This window comes from Echinops telfairi, unplaced genomic scaffold, assembly GCF_000313985.2.
Source record: "Echinops telfairi isolate 266 unplaced genomic scaffold, ASM31398v2 ScPeMD7_70;HRSCAF=299, whole genome shotgun sequence".
Classification (NCBI taxonomy): Eukaryota; Metazoa; Chordata; class Mammalia; order Afrosoricida; family Tenrecidae; genus Echinops; species Echinops telfairi.
This window is the reverse complement of record NW_022103968.1, coordinates 15,652,701-15,669,947: the sequence shown is the minus strand read 5'-3', so window position 1 is coordinate 15,669,947 and position 17,247 is coordinate 15,652,701. Positions and strand designations below refer to the sequence as shown.

At 44.9% G+C, this 17,247-nt stretch overlaps 1 protein-coding gene across 2 annotated transcripts in view; it reads left to right on the top strand.

The window, feature by feature from the left end:
- NHLRC2 (NHL repeat containing 2) overlaps positions 1-17,231 on the top strand; it is a 46,872-nt gene extending 29,641 nt beyond the window's left edge. The window contains exons 6-11 of one of the 2 annotated variants that reach the window (XM_045291618.1): positions 1,058-1,151; positions 5,280-5,511; positions 6,005-6,127; positions 6,991-7,200; positions 8,590-8,809; positions 16,485-17,231. In XM_045291618.1, coding sequence (XP_045147553.1) covers positions 1,058-1,151; positions 5,280-5,511; positions 6,005-6,127; positions 6,991-7,200; positions 8,590-8,809; positions 16,485-16,744 — 1,139 coding nt within the window. In that variant the 3' untranslated portion in view covers positions 16,745-17,231. Of the gene's footprint in view, positions 1-1,051; positions 1,152-5,279; positions 5,512-6,004; positions 6,128-6,990; positions 7,201-8,589; positions 8,810-16,484 lie in introns of both variants that reach the window. The other variant, XM_004700919.2, reaches the window with a different exon arrangement.
- The last annotated feature ends 16 nt before the right edge of the window (positions 17,232-17,247 follow it).

Genomic DNA, 17,247 nt, shown 5'->3' with positions numbered 1-17,247 from the left:
GTGTTACAGGCCTTCTCTAAGATGGTCCAGTAGAGATGAGGGCGGTCTCAACCAGATGGCTCGACACGATGGGCGCAAGTATACAAGTGGTGTGCAGCTAGCACAGGCCAGCAGTGTTTCATTCTGGTCCAGCACGAGAGTTGCCCTGCATCAAAGCCACCCTGGCGCAGTCAGAGTAGGGAGAGGACACCAGAAGATCTGGGCCACAAAGCCACCTGTCTAGGAAGCCCTGAGGATGACTTTGATTAGATCCCTCTTCTTCATCTGATGTGAAATACCCTTGAGTATTGATGCCAAAGTAGTAAGTGCACTTGAATACATGGGACAGAGACCCGAGGGAGGAAGAACAGAGGAGTCCAGAGAGCATTTCAGGGAGGAAGAACAGAGGAGTCCAGAGAGCATTTCAGGAGGAAGAACAGAGGAGTCCAGAGAGCATTTCAGGGAGGAAGAACAGAGGAGTCCAGAGAGCATTTCGGCATTCCTCCTTGCCAGTTAGACACTGGTAACCGAGGGCCGAGCTCATGGATGGGTCATAGTCCAGCCGTGGCTGACATTTAATGGGTGTGTGCATTTTAGCAAACTATTTAGAATTTGTTTTTCTTTAAAATGGAAATGATTATAATAAAATTTCCTAATGTTATGTTTAGGAAAAGAGTCCCTGTCAAGTGCTTAGCTCGGTGCCTTATTCCAGTTGATTCCCGTGATTCCCATCACCACATACAATCCCAAATACCGCAGCCTCGCCAGCCACAGCGTCTGCTTCTGCACCTTTTCTCAAGCTTACAAAGGAAATAAGAGAAGATGACCACACCAATGCTCCCGCTTTATTCCGTGAATCCTTACACACAAAATGACAAATCCAATGAAGTAAATTTTTCACAAGGAAATAGAACATTTCACGAACAACTTAAAGCCTTGCTCAGATTTTTACTTTTCCCTGTTAAATGATATACCAACTTAGTGCTGCCTTCCCGAATTTAAATGTCTGCAACCATTGAGTGAGTTTATCTCCCAGGTACATAGCTAATGACGACCGTTTGTTTTGATAAAGCTGCAGAGGCCCATAGAAGTGACATTCTGTGGATCGCCATGGCAGGGACTCATCAGATTTGGGCCCTCCTCCTGGACTGTGGCAAACTACCAAAGAAAAAGTAAGTGGCAATGGTTTTCTGGGTTCACCAAAGATAGCTGTGTGTGCTTCGGCCACACAGCATCCAGCGTTACTTCCCCAAAGTCCCCATCCTAACAATGCCCACTGTACTCATCAGGGGATGGGAGGTTACCGTGTTCTTGCAGGTAACGTGCCTACAGAAATACTGTGCATGCACATATAGCATGCACAGGAAACTCACATGCAAAGGGACTGTTTAATGTGTGTGTTATGTGTGCAAAAGTTTACTCTACTGCCGTAACCGACAGCCTGGGTCATTGAGGGCTTGAGAGACAATGAATGAGCCTTAGTCCTAGTTCGCACACACAGGTTTTCTGGGGCCCCGATGAAGTAGCCACCTGTGGCATTTTGTCAGAGAAGAACAAAGGTAGGTCTTAAGGCCTCTGTTCATCAGAAACATGCAACACGACGTCTTCTCTTTCAGCAGCTAGAGCGAGTCCTGTGGCCACACCTAAGGTTGGGGGCCCCTGAGAAGGGCAGACCTATTGAGCATCCAGAAAGACAACTGGAAATATAATGGATGCTTAGCGCTTAAGGCATAGCTCAGCTGTATTTGAGTCCCACATAGCAGAGTGGTTAAGAGACCAAGTTTCATCTTTGAGCCTGAGATTGAAGCCTGTTTCTGCCCCTTATTATCTGTGTGAGCCAAGAAGAGTCTCCAACTCTCAGAGGCTCAATTTCCTTCTCACCGTGTTTTGAGAGCGAACACTGTGATAAGCCCCGCGTGGGCTTGTGCATCGATGCAGAGAGCTTTGCCACAGCTGTTGCATGCCTGGAGCCCTGGTGGTGTGGTGGGGTACGCGTTGGGCTGCAAACAGCAAGGCCAGCAGTTCAAACCCACTAGTCGCTCCGAGGGTGGATGATAAGGCCTTCTGTTCCCGTAAAGACTATCAGCTCCAGAAGCCCACCGAGGCAGCTTGACCCACTGGAGGGTTGCTCTGAGTCGGCATTGCCTGGCTGGCAGTGAGCTTGGCTTTCTCTGGTTGCAGACAGACAAGTAAGCTAGGCGAGTACCTCGGGAAAAGTCCCTTCTCTCTGTTTCAGGAGCGTTTCCTCTTCTCCCATCACTCTGGCCAGAGTAACCATATTCTGCTGAGGGACCCCAGCAGGCCAGAAGGCTGGTACATTCCCGCCCTGGTGGACTTCCTTCTTCCCCCTCTCTCTCTCCTTGGCTGTCGTTACTTGTTTATGTAACTATTTTCTCCTCCTAGATGGCCTCGTATAGAAGGGAACTTTATCTGAATCCATTTTGTGTTTCCTGTTTGCTTTTAGCACAGTGTCTGGGATATAATGAAGCTCAGTCAGGGGTTGCCGAATAAATAAATAAATGAAAGCCATGTGACCATAGAGACTGTTAGCTCCATGGAAGGTAAGTGCTGGTCACCCTAGTGACTTTCGTCAGTAGAAAGGGGCAGGGCTGTACATAATCCAGATAGCAACTCATCCAGATAGTGTGCGTGTGTGTTTTGCTTTGCAACATTTATGTGACATTTTGAAACCATTAGTCATTCTTCTAACATATTAAACAGTCTATGTACTAGGCACTAGGCTCCTTATGCTGAGAATAATATGAAAAGATTTGATTACTGTTCTTGAGAAGACTCAGATCACTAAACAAACCATTAAAACAAAAATGAGTGGGCAGTGCAGGTGCTGTGACCAAAAGGAATCTCTTCATTGTCTTGTCATTTGAGGTTGTCCTTTATATAAAAGAGGAACGGCTGTATCGATACGATTCGAGGTTTAAGGAAGGCGTCCTGGGAGAGACTAGGAAACGGAGGCCTGGTGGAGGAGTAGGAGTTAGAGAAAGGGAGGAGAGATTTTCCAGACAAGAGGTAGCCCTAGTGATGTCAGTAACAAGCAGGTCACCAAGCCTGTGGATCCTTGTCCGTGTTTGGACATGATTCCTTCAAGCCTGGGAAGTGATGTGAACAGATGTTTTGGGAGTGGACAGATAGCAGTCAGAAGACTGTTGCTACCACATAAGCCAGGTGTGAGAGAGGCTGCACAGCGATTTCCATGAGGCATTGTTGTTATGAACCACAACCAGCAGTGACAGGTGGTGAGAATGTGCTGCTGCCGTGCTGGCTGTGTGGGACACGGATGGTCAGGAATGGCCTGAATTTCCAAATAGTCAAATGATCCTCTTCATTCATATTAGGAAACTACATAATTAGTCAGATCACGTTGGCTTTTGAGGGTGCTCTGGGTTTGTAATTTATTGGTCATAGCCAGTTAGAAAGTGTCTGAAGGACCTCTGGTGGCACTGTGACGGAGGTGTTGGCGGCGGTTCACACCCACCAGCTGCTCCAGAGAAAATGACAAGGCCGTCTGTCCCTGCCATTCTTGGAGACCCTCCGTAGGGCTGTGATGAGCCAGAGCTGACTGATGCCAGTGGGTTTGGATTGGGGTTTATCTTTATTAGGAGCCCTTGTGGCATCGTGATTACCAGTTGGGCTGCGCATTGTAAGGTCAGCAGTTTGAAACCACCAATGGCTCCATGGGAGAAAGATGAGGCTTTCTACTCCTGCAAAGAATTGCACTATTGGAAACCCACAGGGGCAGTTCTACCCTGCTCTCTAGGGTCACTCTGCGTCAGAATGGACTCAGTGGCAGTGAGTTCGGTCTGGTCTGCTTTATTATTGATCGTCAGGTGATTGACGCCGCCGAATGTTTTAGAAGGTAAACTGTGTTTCCCATTTTCTCTATGGCTTAATGAAGGGACATCGTTTATTTGTTTAAGTGTCAAGATTCCTCATAATTACTACCTTCTAAATGATTTGTTTTTCAGGTTAGTTATTACGTTGCTGCCTAGATCAGAGACTCCCAAACTTATTTGGCCTACCACCCCTTTTTCAGAAGAGAAAAAAATTGATGAGCACCCCTGAAAAGCTTTCACGCTGTAGCCCATAATCCAGGATAAAGTACAAGTATCTGCCTTGCAGCCCTCGGGATTGTCCCAGGGCCCCTCAGGGGGAGGTGCCACCCACTTCGAGGAACACTGGTCTAGATTGTTTTTAATAGAACCTTTGGGTAAGGGGCCATGCTTTGGACATTCTGTGTCCCTTTGTCCCTTTGCCTTCGTGCTCCACCGCCACCAGACTGCGCCTCACGACCGCAGCAGCCAGGAAGCGGTGGGTGGCTGTCTCAGCCTCACGCACCTCGCCACTGGACACAGCATGCATCTGGGCTCACGAGACACCAACGTCGTGTTTTCCTTACACGGCCACCTTCTCACCTAAACTGATGTAAAAGAAACCAAAGAGTAAAGCTTTCCCCACATGACAGAAATAAATCATTACAGTAGCCTTTGAAATGAATTTCCCTTGTGTGGATAAGAAATTGATTTATTCTGTCATTCTGTTAGCGCAGCATAATCCAAAACATTTTCTTAAAATAGTTTAATGGCTCACTTGACCGTTTGAAAATTAATCTTTAATTCCTTTTGCTAATCTCATGCAGACTAAAACCACCAAAGACACACAAAAAAGTTAATGAACATATAAACTTTATCCCGAACAAGAGAAGCATTTTAATTCTCTTTCAGATGAAGGTAGGATTAGGCCAGACTATCCGAGGGATGAGCTGACCCTCATTCTAATTCTAACTCCCTTGGCGATTTCCTGAGGGACCCTTTAAGAAAGGGAGCAGTTGTGTGTATCGAGGAATGGTAGGAGGGCGCCCCCAGTGGATAAACAGGTCCATGACCGAACTAGTCCATGACTTGCTCGCTTTAGAGGCGCTCCAGGGGCAGCGGGCAGCGCAGTACTTTACACGTGGAAGACTAACAAAGGCAACAGCAACGGCTCCATGCTAGAAAGGCGAGGCTTTCCTCTCAGAGAGTCGCCGGTCAGAAGCCCAGGGGCGAGTCTCACCCTAGCCTGTCGTGTCCGAGGCAGAATAGATTCAATGGCAGTAAGTTTGGTTTGAGGTTTTTTTGTTTTGTTTTGAGTGGGGAGGGTTGTTGCTCATTTTCACTGCTCAAGAGCACTGCTCTTTCTTACCATTTTTATCACCGTCGACTGAATCCCTTACATATATTTGTTAATAACCAAATTAGATGCAATGCACCAGTGTTGATTCTACCTACGAACCTGTCTTTCTATAGTGAGTTAAAGAAAGGAACCTGCCTTCGATTTGCTGGAAGTGGGAATGAAGAGAATCGAAACAATGCGTACCCGCACAAGGCAGGCTTCGCCCAGCCTTCGGGCCTCTCTGTGGCCACCGAGGAGCCCTGGGCCTGCCTGTTTGTGGCGGACAGTGAGAGCAGCACGGTGAGGACCGTCTCACTGAAGGACGGAGCGGTGAAGCACCTCGCAGGCGGAGAGAGAGACCCCATGGTAATGACCGCGCTGTTTAATGAATGGCCAGACCCTTACCAAACTCCCCAGCTCCTGAGACGTGGAGAATTCGTAGACATGTAGGAGGGAGAGCCTCAGGCTTTCAAAATGAACCTGACAGTCAGACCCGAGGGAATGTGAGCAGAAAGAAGCCCAGAAGAGTCAACTGGATTCTACGTGACGCTGTGTGAGTGTGAACTCTGTAGGGAGATGAAATATTAGTGAGTGGTGAGAAAAGAGGAATGTAGCTTGGATAGTTGTCAGTGGGGTGGGAAAAGCCCCAGGCTGGCAGGCCTGGCCTATTCCTGACCAGCCGTGGGCCTGTGGTGCATGACACCACAGTTAGCTTAGGACAGGCTCACAATTCTGCCACAGTTACTAATTCCCCCTTTACTTAGAAAGCACAAGGAGCCATCAGAAATTTCACTTTCTCTTTTAACAAAGCACTGTAAGATTTTAATAAATGCTATTTCTTTCTTTTTTGAACAAAAAGAATTTATTCGCCTTTGGTGATGTTGATGGTGTAGGAGTCACTGCAAAGCTTCAGCACCCCCTTGGAGTGGCATGGAACAGGAAAAGGAGTTTGCTTTATGTGGCCGACTCCTACAACCACAAGGTGAGCCTCGGCAGACTGACATGACAACCTGTCTTTCACGTGCGGGGTTTAAAATGCTAAGAAAGCTCCAGCTGTCGCTCTGAAGTTGGGCGAGGACTAACAGTCTTTGTTGACCATAGACGCTTACTCCAGTATGTTCTTGGGCCTCTCTGGGCATAGAGATTGGGATGGGACTCTGAACTGGCAGAGCGCTCCACAAAGTCGTAGTCACTAAGGGCAAATGTTGTGACGCTCCATCGAAGCTGAGTCAGCAAGTACAGACAAGGCTAAACACAGGGAAATGAATGTGCGAGCTAACCAGTGCACATTTTTGAGTGGATGTATAGTTGCACTGCCTGTTAGCAAATAATTCCGTGTTTGGCAGCATTTCCATTTCTGTAGCTACTATACCCCATTCCCTTGTTCACTTTTCTTTGTCATAGAAAACATGAATGTAGGAGGTCATGAATGTCCTTCTTTTGTTACGGGAGACTGTGAGTTCAGTATGATCCAGGTGCAACAAGAAACCTTTCAAGGTGAACAAATGAAGCACATCATCCGCTGGGTTTGATGCTCCCCTTGTGAAGAACAACTACGTTTTTTAAAATAAGCACAGAATCTCAGAAACCATCATCTCCTCAAAGATGGCCTCTAGAAATCACAAGCTGTAACTAGGGATTAGCATCACTTTTAGCTTTCTGGATAGAATCTCTCCCCTTAAGTCGGTAATTTGAATACTTGGCTTTTTCAATAAATTATGGAAATGCAGTTCTCAGATTTGTTAGGAATAGAAGTAGCACTCAGAAATTCTCTTGCCTACTTCACAGTGTACTACTTGAAATTGACCTTGAGTGTGTGTGTGTGTGTTTCTCTTTCTCCTTCAGATTAAAGTTGTGGATCCCAAAACAAAACACTGTTCAACATTAGCAGGAACAGGAGATGCAAGTAATGTCATCGGTCCCAGTTTCTCAGAGTCAACCTTTAATGAACCAGGAGGCCTGTGTATTGGAGAGAATGGACGGTTATTATATGTAGCGGACACAAATAATCATCAAATTAAAGTGATGGATTTAGAAACAAAAACCATTTCTGTGGTAAGTAGTCTTAGAGTAAACGAAGGGTATCATTCAAGAGAGAATGAGTGAAGGCTCACAGCACCAGTGGACAGTCTGGGCTAGGCACTGTCAGCGGTGACAAGGACGCCCATTGAAAGGGTAGTGGGTGAAGGCCCATGACGTGTACCCTGATCCTTTGATTAACAGGGCTGCTTCAGGATATCTGTGTTACAACGTCGTATGTGTGCTGAGGGGTGGGAAAGACACTGGAGTTTGGAGAACCTTCCCAAAAGGAGGGAGAGGGGACTCCGACTAGGTCAGCGCTTCTCAACCTGTGGGTCCTGACCCCTTTGGGGGTCGAACAACCCATTCACAGGGGTCGCCTAAGACCATCAGAAAACACGTATTTCCAATGGTCTTAGGAACCCAGACACTGCACCTCTATCCGTCTCCAGGTGCAGATATGCCCACAGACGAGTGCCAGGCATAAAGGCTGTTATCTATCCTATGCCATGCTTCAAGACAAAATTTCATTGATTTGTCATTAGAAATAAATATTTCACAATATAGAATTACATGTTTTTTGTGATGAATCACTATGCTTTATGTTCAATTTGTAACAATGAAAGTACTTTCTCCCTATCACATATATACATGACGATTCATAACAGTAGCAAAATTACAGTTATGAAGTAGCAACAAAAATAATTTTATGGTTGGGGCTCAGCACAACGTGAGGAACTGTATTAAAGGGTCGCTGCATGAGGAAGGTTGAGAAGCACTGGTCTAAGTGTATAGACCCACTGCTCCCACGTCTTCTGTGGGTCGGGTAGCCCGTTTTTCAATATGCCTGAGGTTCTATTTGCTAACATTGTTTTCTGTGGCAAGTGCATTAACAGTCTTCTAAGGAAGTTCTAGAAGCTACGTTTCTCAAACCATTAGAAATGAGAATGGAAGAAACATCAACAAGTTCTAACCGGTTTTTCAAGAGCTGGACCTGCTCGTTAGTAGAATGTTAAAGGGCAAATGTCCACTGCAGGGTTGTTTTTCCCTTTAGAGTTTTAGGGATTTCTAAAGTACATCGGTTAAAATGGAAAAACAACACAGGTTATTGTAGGGGTCATTATTCCTGACAAATCTGTGCCATCGTCTGAGGACATACTTTACCATCAGAGTGTAGTTTTCCGTCTCTAACGAATTGGTTAATTACTTCTCCCCCCTCTGTGTGGATACTCTTGCCAGGTGAAAGTCCCCACGAGTAGCCTTGAGGCCGTCTAAGTCGATGCGTTCTGGCTGGGACTAAAATGGTAGTGCAGCTTCATTGACGTAGGGTTTTCATTTTCTACCAGATAAATGTACATAAACTCGCACACTTTGCAGTTAGTGTAAACTCTTTGTGTTTTAATAGCAGGTGTTCTTATTTTGCAGCTCCCTGTTGTCAGATCTGAAAATGCTGTGGTAGATGGCCCATTCGTGTTAGACAAACAGAAGACAAGACCTAAGTTGCCCAAATCTGCTCCAAACATTTGTCTTTCCCCAGTGACGGCATCTCCAGGCCAGACTCTGCAGTTCACGCTGAGATTAGAGCTCCCGTCAGGCTCAAAGCTGACCGAGGGCGTGAGCAGTTGTTGGTTTCTGACTGCTGAAGGTATGGCCATTTAAAGCCTTGCAGGTGTGCATGTCCTGTAAGTTCTTGATGTTTATTCTCGTGAATGGTTCTTGTGTGTTGTGTGATGCTCTTACTCTGTGGTTGGGCAAGACTTGAGAAAGGAGATGTGAAAAATGAGTGAGTCCGAATCGAACCCCACGCTGCAGCTTTCTTGAGACGCTGAGACTCTTCCCTTTGGTTGGAGAACCCTGGCGTACCCCAAGTCGCATTTCAGTTGTTATCACGGACTTTTTGGAATGTGGACTTCCCCGTACCTCTTCTTTTATTCGAATCTTGTTCCCAGAAAGAACGACCTACCATTGAAAAGTCTGAAGTGGAAAAATTAGGTAGGAGGCATCTCCATAATCATTTTTTTCTATATGCATTCCCCTCTTACCCCCTCAATCTCTTTCAGGCTCTTCATTCGCTAAGTCTTTCTACAGAAATAAACACTTTAAAAGGACTAAACATTAAAGGACAATGTCAGAGCACCCCCCTGCCTTGTGAGCGTGTTAAAGGACCGTCAGGGCTGTCAGATACCCTGAAATAATAACCTGGGAGTGCGGCATCCCCATGTGATGAATGAGATCCGTTTTTAACGGTCTTTAAGAGTTTGTGGCTAAGTTGGAATGGGTGTGCGTGGTTCATGTCTAGTCTCACTTTAATGCAAGAAAAGCCTTCCAGCCTTTCTGAAGATCTAAAAGCTGCACCTGCAGCCAGTGCAGGTGATCGCGATGACGAATGTGTGGCCAGTAGAGGCTGGTTCCGAGGAGTGCTGGTGAAATGATGGGCTGCAACCACAAGGTTGGCGTGTGGACCCCACCAGGCACTCCCAGGGAGGAAGGCTCTCTGTGCCCCTGTCCCCCCCCCCCACTCCCTCCACCCCCCGCCTCCGTGTCCAGATTTACCGCCTCGGAAATTGCCGGAATCGTTCTACTCTGCCCTCTAGGACTTCGAAGAGTCAGAACCCACTAATGGGTTTGAGAGCTGGTCTCAGTCATTTCATAGTGAGGACAAAGTAACATAAAACTGGACTGTCCAACTGGCGACTTAGGGGCTTTGATGGTGTAGTAGATAATGAGTTTGGCTACTAACTACAAGGTTAGCAGTTCAAAAGCACCAGCTGCTCTGTGGGAGAAAGGCTAGGCTCAGAAATCCACATGGGCAGTTCTCCCCTGACCAGTGGGGGAGCTGTAATCCTAATGACTTGGATGGCAGTGCCTTGGGGACTGCCTGAGCTATTAATGTGATAAAGACGGTTTGTGTGAGACCTTCTCTAAAGACTGGAAGGAGCTGATTTGCAAAACAAAAACTTACCAACCCTTACCCCTTTAAATGTTTTGCTTAAAAGACCACTCCATTCTTCCCTCCCAGCTTTGAGGGTACAAGGGAAACTAGTAAATGTCATTTCACTCCAGCTGGGCAGTCAGCCTCCCATCTACTGGGCAAGTCCAGCTCCTGAGGCAGGCTATGTAGTCTCAGCAAGATCTTGAACACTGGTACTGAAAGGTATTAAACGCCATCTATTCAAACTCCCTTATTTTACAAATAAGGAAACTTAACTATTGGCTCAAAGAGCTGAAGTGACTTGCCTATGGCTGAGGATTGAGTTAGGTCACAAACTGGAATTTGAACAAATTCTGCTGATTCTGAGTTAAGTGTTTCCATCATATGCTATTCTATCTCAAACTAGCTCCAGAGGCATTAGCCCAAGAAATAACATGAATATCTTAAAAATGCGTGCAAAATCCTAAGCCACACATTTGGAAGACACAACCAAGTGACATCACTGCAAAGGTATCCAAGTGTCTACTCTCCATCTCTGAACTGTACTCACCACGGTCCGTGGCGTCAGAGCTGCCCACGGACTACACTGAGGAGCACCGTTCGAGAGCACTCCAACGGAAAGAAAGGCGGCGGAATCAAGCAAGGAGACGAGCGTGGACAAGCAAGAGGACAACCTAGAGCAGAGTTTCCTGGGAGCCAGGTGTTTTGAAGCAAAAAGAACAGCTGTGTCGAATGCTATTGTTAGATAGGTAGGAGAAGGACAGAGAATTAATTGGTCTTGGACTTAGCAACCTGCAGATAACTGGTACCGTTCACCCAAGCTGTTTCAGAACAATGGACAAAATGCTTGCTTAGAGTGTGTGCTAGTCTGAGTGGACTAGAGAAACATATCCTGGGAGACTCGTGTGTAAGAGAGTTTTCTATCAAAGAGTAATTGTATATTGAGAAAATATCCCAGCCCAGTCCACATCAAGTCCCTAAGTCCAATATTACCCCATATGTCCGAAACCAAACCATAAGTTCCTCTTCAGACTCACACAACACATGCAATGATGCCCAATGCAAGAAGATCATAGGCCAATGCGTGGAAAATCTTGTGGCTCCAGTGGCAGTGGAAGCATCTCCGTGCTGAGAGGGGTCTCCACATGGTTCCTCCAGCTCTGGGGCTCTAGCGTAGTTCCATGTGTCTTGTCAACAGGAATGTCTCACAGGGAGTGAGCGTGTGTCCCGCCTCCAGCAAGCTACTTATCCCCCTAGCGCCTCCAAGTCTCAAATTGACAATAGATTATGTATCTACCACAGAGTGGTTAAAAAAGAGGAACTTGGGAAATCAAGATAGAATTTCAAATTAGCTAAAATTTTAAAAATGAAAGAATATATGGAGTTGCCAGAAGCGGGAAATGGAGTTGAAAGAATTAACATGCCTGTTAACATTGAAAGCCAACAGAGGAAAGACTTGATAGTATAAGGCATTGAGAAGTGGTTTCTTTGTGGATGTGAGAGGGCTAGGATCACATGCACTAGTGGATTGCTGGTCTTTGCCAAGAATGAACATTCCATAGTATGGGGAGAAGGCCCAGGGCGTGGCCTAGAGGCGCAGGTGCGTAACAGTGGAAGAGATCTTTTATTTTCTTAGTCAGTAGGAAGCACGGTTATTGCTGATGGTGAATGAGAGGCGAGAGGAAGGGTTAGTGGTCTGAAGAGAGGAGGGGGAAGGAGAGAGACAAGACTGGGAAAATGCTGTGTAATTGCTGCACAGCCAGCCGCAAGGGCCCACTGGAGTCTAGCTGTGAGTCAGAGCCTGCTTTTCTCCAGCAGTTGGTAAGAGTCTTTAAGTGACTCTGAGTAGTGTTAATTAGCAGGTATGTAACAAGGCCAAATGATTAATCAACTTTGATCTCTAGAGTCTGAACTGGTATTAATAGTGCTTACTGCTACATCTTCCAATAATACTGTGATGAACATTTCACAGGTTGTATTCTGAGCAATTAACATAGTTATCCACTTGAAAAAGTGTGTTAGTCTAGCTTGACAACAGAAACAAATCCAGAGACACTCATATGTGTGTAAGAGAGAGTTTTATAACCAAGAGTAATTGTACATTGAGAAAACATCCCTTCCCAGTTCAGATCAAGTCCATAGGTCCGATATTAGCCCATATGTCCGATACTAGTCCATAAATTATCCTACAGACTCATGTAACACATGCAATGTGTCAAAAGTAGGAAGATCACAGGCCAGTGTTGAAAAGTCTTGTGGAAGCATCTCAGCATTGGCACGGCTCTCCACGTGGCTCCTCCAGCTCCAGGGCTCTGGCTGCCATCAGCATAGCTTCATGTGGCTTGTCAACAGAATGTGTAGCAGAGAGAGTGTGTCCCGCCTCCAGGGAGGAAGACAGGAGTTCCCAGAATCCTAAGGAGAAGGCCACGCCCACACAGGCATCAGTGGCTATGACCTGATTGACAGGCTAGACTCCACCCCTTCGCTCAAGTAGGCAGGAAATAATGTAACTGCTACGGAAAAGCATGCTGTTTTTGCTCTTGAAATTTTTTGTGTGAATTAGGTGAAGATTTATAGAGCAGATCATCAGTTTTCCATTCAACAGTTCATACACATTTTGTTTCAGCTCATCCTTTGCAATCTGCTCAGGGTGCCATCGCTTACCCTACTTCCCCCTTGTGCTTCCTGCTTCCTTTCCTAACCCTGTGCACTCTGCCTTTGGATAAATGCTGCCCTTTTGATCTGAAATGGTTGGTGGTTCTAACGCAGGAGTGAGTTCAGTTCCAGACCTGACAAGTGAAGAAGGGCCGGAGTCTGGGAGCCCACCAGTATTTAATTGTTCTGTGGTTGTCTCCCATTCTGCCCAAGACCACCTCATGTGATCCTTTCAGAGCAGTGGAAAGCGATACCAGATACCATCGAGTCTCTGGTCTGCGGGGGGTGGTGGTGGTGGGGGGGGAGACCGGTGTTGCACGTCCATTTCTCTGCTGCACTGATGTGTCCATGCGTCTTCAGTGTTCCCCCATCTATGGACTCTCGTTTTATGTTTTGGTGAAATTTTATTATGCACACTAAATGTCAAGTCTCAGAAGGTCCCATTTATCTACGCTGTCTTCTGTTGTTGGTATATTTTTCATTGTGTTTGATAGTGTATTTATGCTATGGAGAGCCCCAACTTTGTCACCGTCTTTTCCTTGGTGGTCTTTATGTTTATAGCATTGGGGTTTACATGTCTTGATCCATCCTCAGTTTATGGTGTGAGATATGGGTCCTGTTTTATTCTTTTGAAAATGGGTATCAGCTTTGTTAGCCCCATTTGTTCAAGAGACCATCTCTTCCCCACTTCATGTGTCCCAGCCCTTTGTCAGAGGTCGGCTGCCGATAGATGGATAGGTTTGACGTGCATTCTTGTCATTGAAACAGCATGTGATTTTTTGACTTTTTAAAGTCACATCCACCAAATGCCTCAGTGCTTTCCATGGCTGTTCATCTTACCCTGGTAGTGTCATAGACACAATTTTAACTTACTAGTTAGTAAGCCTAAAGATGGGTTTTCTTTAGAAATGGCAGTGGTAGAATTTGAACCCTGTCATATGTTTCTTATGAAAAATGGATGCTGAAGTCATACATTAAAAGTATGCTGCATACTAGTAGAAGAAGAACACGTGATTGGAGGGTGTGTAGTGGAACACAAATGAACTACTGTCATCAGAATGCCTTTGTCCCAAGTACTAATTTATATCTGTTCAAAATAAGATAACGTGCTATTTGAGTGTCTTCTCCAAGTAGCCAGTTCCTGTAAATTTTGTAAAGGCCTGCAGCTGTGTAAGAATCAGTGTGAACCAGCTCCTTACTTCAGTATTGTGTGTAACACATACTCGGGCTTACTTCAGTATTGTGTGTAACACATACTCGGGATTACTTCAGTATTGTGTGTAACACATACTCGGGATTAGTCACTGGTAATTGAGAAGGAATCTGTACTGCTTGACTTACAGCGGAGCTTTCCAATATCTGAAATAGAGTGGACAATGATTTTAAAGTAAAATGTTAGTGGGCTATAGCTTCTCCTCTATGACATCCTGTATTAATGATCTTTCTCTGCTGTAGTCTCCCACGCTCTTTCACACATTCTCACTCGGTCTTCCATTTCCTCCCCAACTCTACCTTCCTCCACTCTCTCGTGCACTCCTCTGTCGCACATGCGACAGAAGGCGCTGTGCCTTCTTCCCCCGTGCAGTCATCGTCACAGTAGCTGGGCTCCTGCAGCTGTCAGCTGGGTGTTCCCATCAAGAAGACAAGGACCAAGACCAGTCAGGAGGAACTTCTGGGTTACTGAGCCAGTAGGCACTCCCCACTATAATGCGGCCACCACCACCACCGTGACTCACTCACTCACTCACACACACACACACACACACACACACACACACACTGACCCACCCACCAGTAGAGGGCCTTGGGGTGCTCAAACTTTGGCAGTTCATTTCCCGTGCCCTCAGTTGTTCAGCTTAAGCCCTTGACTCCAGTTAAATATTTTACCCATTACCTTTTAAAACATTACAGCAATTGGAGATTACTTTTAGTTTCATTTCTGTCTGTGTAACTAAAGAACATATTGATTTTTAAAGTGAGATATTGACTTGTTTTAACTTTGCTTTGTTAAACACACAAAATAATAGTGAGTTATTTGGGATACAAAATATGCATACTATTAAATGAAAGTGCAGTAGTCTCTAAATGTTTTGCTGTTTTATTACTTGTTCAAGACAGTGGCTCCATTTTTATGATGTAGGAACAAATGGGATTTCAGGAAAGTACCCTAGTAATTTAAGGTTTCTAGAAACTATAAGGTATGTTTATGCACTTACAATTGATGTAGTTACAGACAGAAACAATGATTTTGGTCTGTAGAACCTTAAAGAGATCTGCATGTTTAAGGTTTGAAGACCCTCACCGCCGCCACCAAAAAAAGAAAAAAAGCACTGACATATAAATCCCCTGGCACGGTGTAAGTGTAACTCAAAAACCCACATGCAGTGTAGGTGGAAATATTTTCTGTTTCATTTTGTAATTGAACATTAGATTCTCTCCTGAGGTTTTTTTTTCTTTCTGTTTTTAATAAAAGAAGTTCTCTAACTAATCTGATTTATAGCCAAAGCACACATTAAATAAAAGACTTCCCAGACCAGAAATAGGGAACAAAAGCCAGAGAACATTAAAATGCCCCTGAATCAAACTCAGCCTGAAATCATTTGAATCTCACCATTCACCTACTTGCTTTTGTGAGCAGGTAGCACGTTTTTCTTAAGCCATCTTTTCAACCAGCAGAAGCAACAGCCCTAAGGAGCCCAGGGAAGAGCCGACAGGTGCTCGCTCCTGTCATCAGAACACTGGCCTGCCCTGAGATCATAGGAGAGAGTAGAGAAACCGAGAGCCAGATCTCAACACTGCTCAGTAGAGGGTCTGATTTTGGACGGTGGACTCTGTACATTTCCTGGTCAGGGTCTTCATGCCTGCCGCCCTCTGACACGTAAGCCTTGCTTCCTCAGCGTGACACGTACGTTCCTTGAGAGCGGGATAAAGACATTAAAAATAACTTCAATACAAAATTTATGGTGATTTATTACGCTTTTGTTATGTAGAAAATCTACGTCTTTAAGACTACAAAGAGGTTTATGTGTTTAAATAAGGTGGACGCAAAAGCTCTTCATTTTCATTTTGATCCATGCATAGAATAATGCAGTTTCTAAAGATATCAGTGTTACCATATATACTTGAGTATAAGTCAAGTTTTCCATCACATTTTTAATGCAGTTTTTGTAGTAAAATTAGGTGCCTCGGCTGATATTCGGGTCGGCTTATACTCAAGTATATACAGTAATTTTTTCATTACTTTGGAATGTTCATTATTTTATCTTCATCTTAAATAGGAAGTTGTTACATAGTTAGTTGAATAGGCTTCTATGTCCCCTAGATAAAGTTTATTTTGTCGCTTCCATTTTATGTACCATAAGTTTCTGTTTTGTAAAAAGATCTATTTTTTCATGTGTTCCGTTGTGCTTATTTCTAAAACTTAATAGTTTGCATTTTTCACCTCAGCAGTTAAAGACGTGTGGCCATATTTGTAATATTCAACTCAATTTCATAGAAAAAATGTTATGTATTTTATTGTTAAAAGAGGAAACATTTTAAGAATCTGAATAAAGGTTATGAGAATATCGCTAGTCATTATAGCCTATTGATACTTAATGTCCTTTGTACAAAGCACAGTGCCTATTGGAGACTCAAACTATCTGGATTGGATGAAATCTAGTCTTCAAGGCATTTCTCATTGCCTGCTTATCATCTCACAGAGTCTTACTAGTGCGCTGTTTTTATGTTCTAGGCAACGAATGGCTTTGTGAAGGACAGCCGTCATCTGGTGACATTGAGAGCATTTGCAGTCCACCCGCAATATCCCTGCGGGTTCCTGGCGATTGCTTATCCCTGGAAGCCGTCGTGTCCATCAGCGTGTTCCTGTATTACTGCAGCGCAGACAGCAGTGCCTGCATGATGAAGGGCGTTCTGTTCAGCCAGCCTTTACAGATCACTGAGACCCAGCACAAAGCTTGCCCGGCTCCACTTGAGCTCAGATACGTGTTTTAGCAAGCCGCGCATCCACCGCTGCCGTCCCTCGTCCTCACGGTCCCTGGGACTTAGGACAAGCTTGCTTTCTGCTTCTGTGATACCAAGAAACCCATTTCTGAGTTCCAGCAGCGAATAGTCAAGTAAAACCCTGCTCCTTTTTCACTTATTTATTACCAGAAAATTCCTTCATTCTGGCTGTGGACCAGCCAAGTCTTGATCTTCATTTGGACCACAATTTTGTAATCTCGGCTTCTATTTGGCACAAGTATCGTATAAAGTATTAACCTAAGATCATTTGCAGTGAATACTGATATTGATACCAAATATTTTAACTTGACTTTTTGTACCTTTATTAAGAACTATCAGTGCATTTGGGTGTCTAAATTTCACAAGCTGTAAACAGAGCCTAGGATCTGGGCCATTGTTATTGAAGGGCAACTGCCATTTGAGGCTTGAGGTCTGTTTTAAGCCACCGTGTGTGTGTGTGTGTGTGTGTGTGTGTGTGTGTGTGTGTGTGTGTG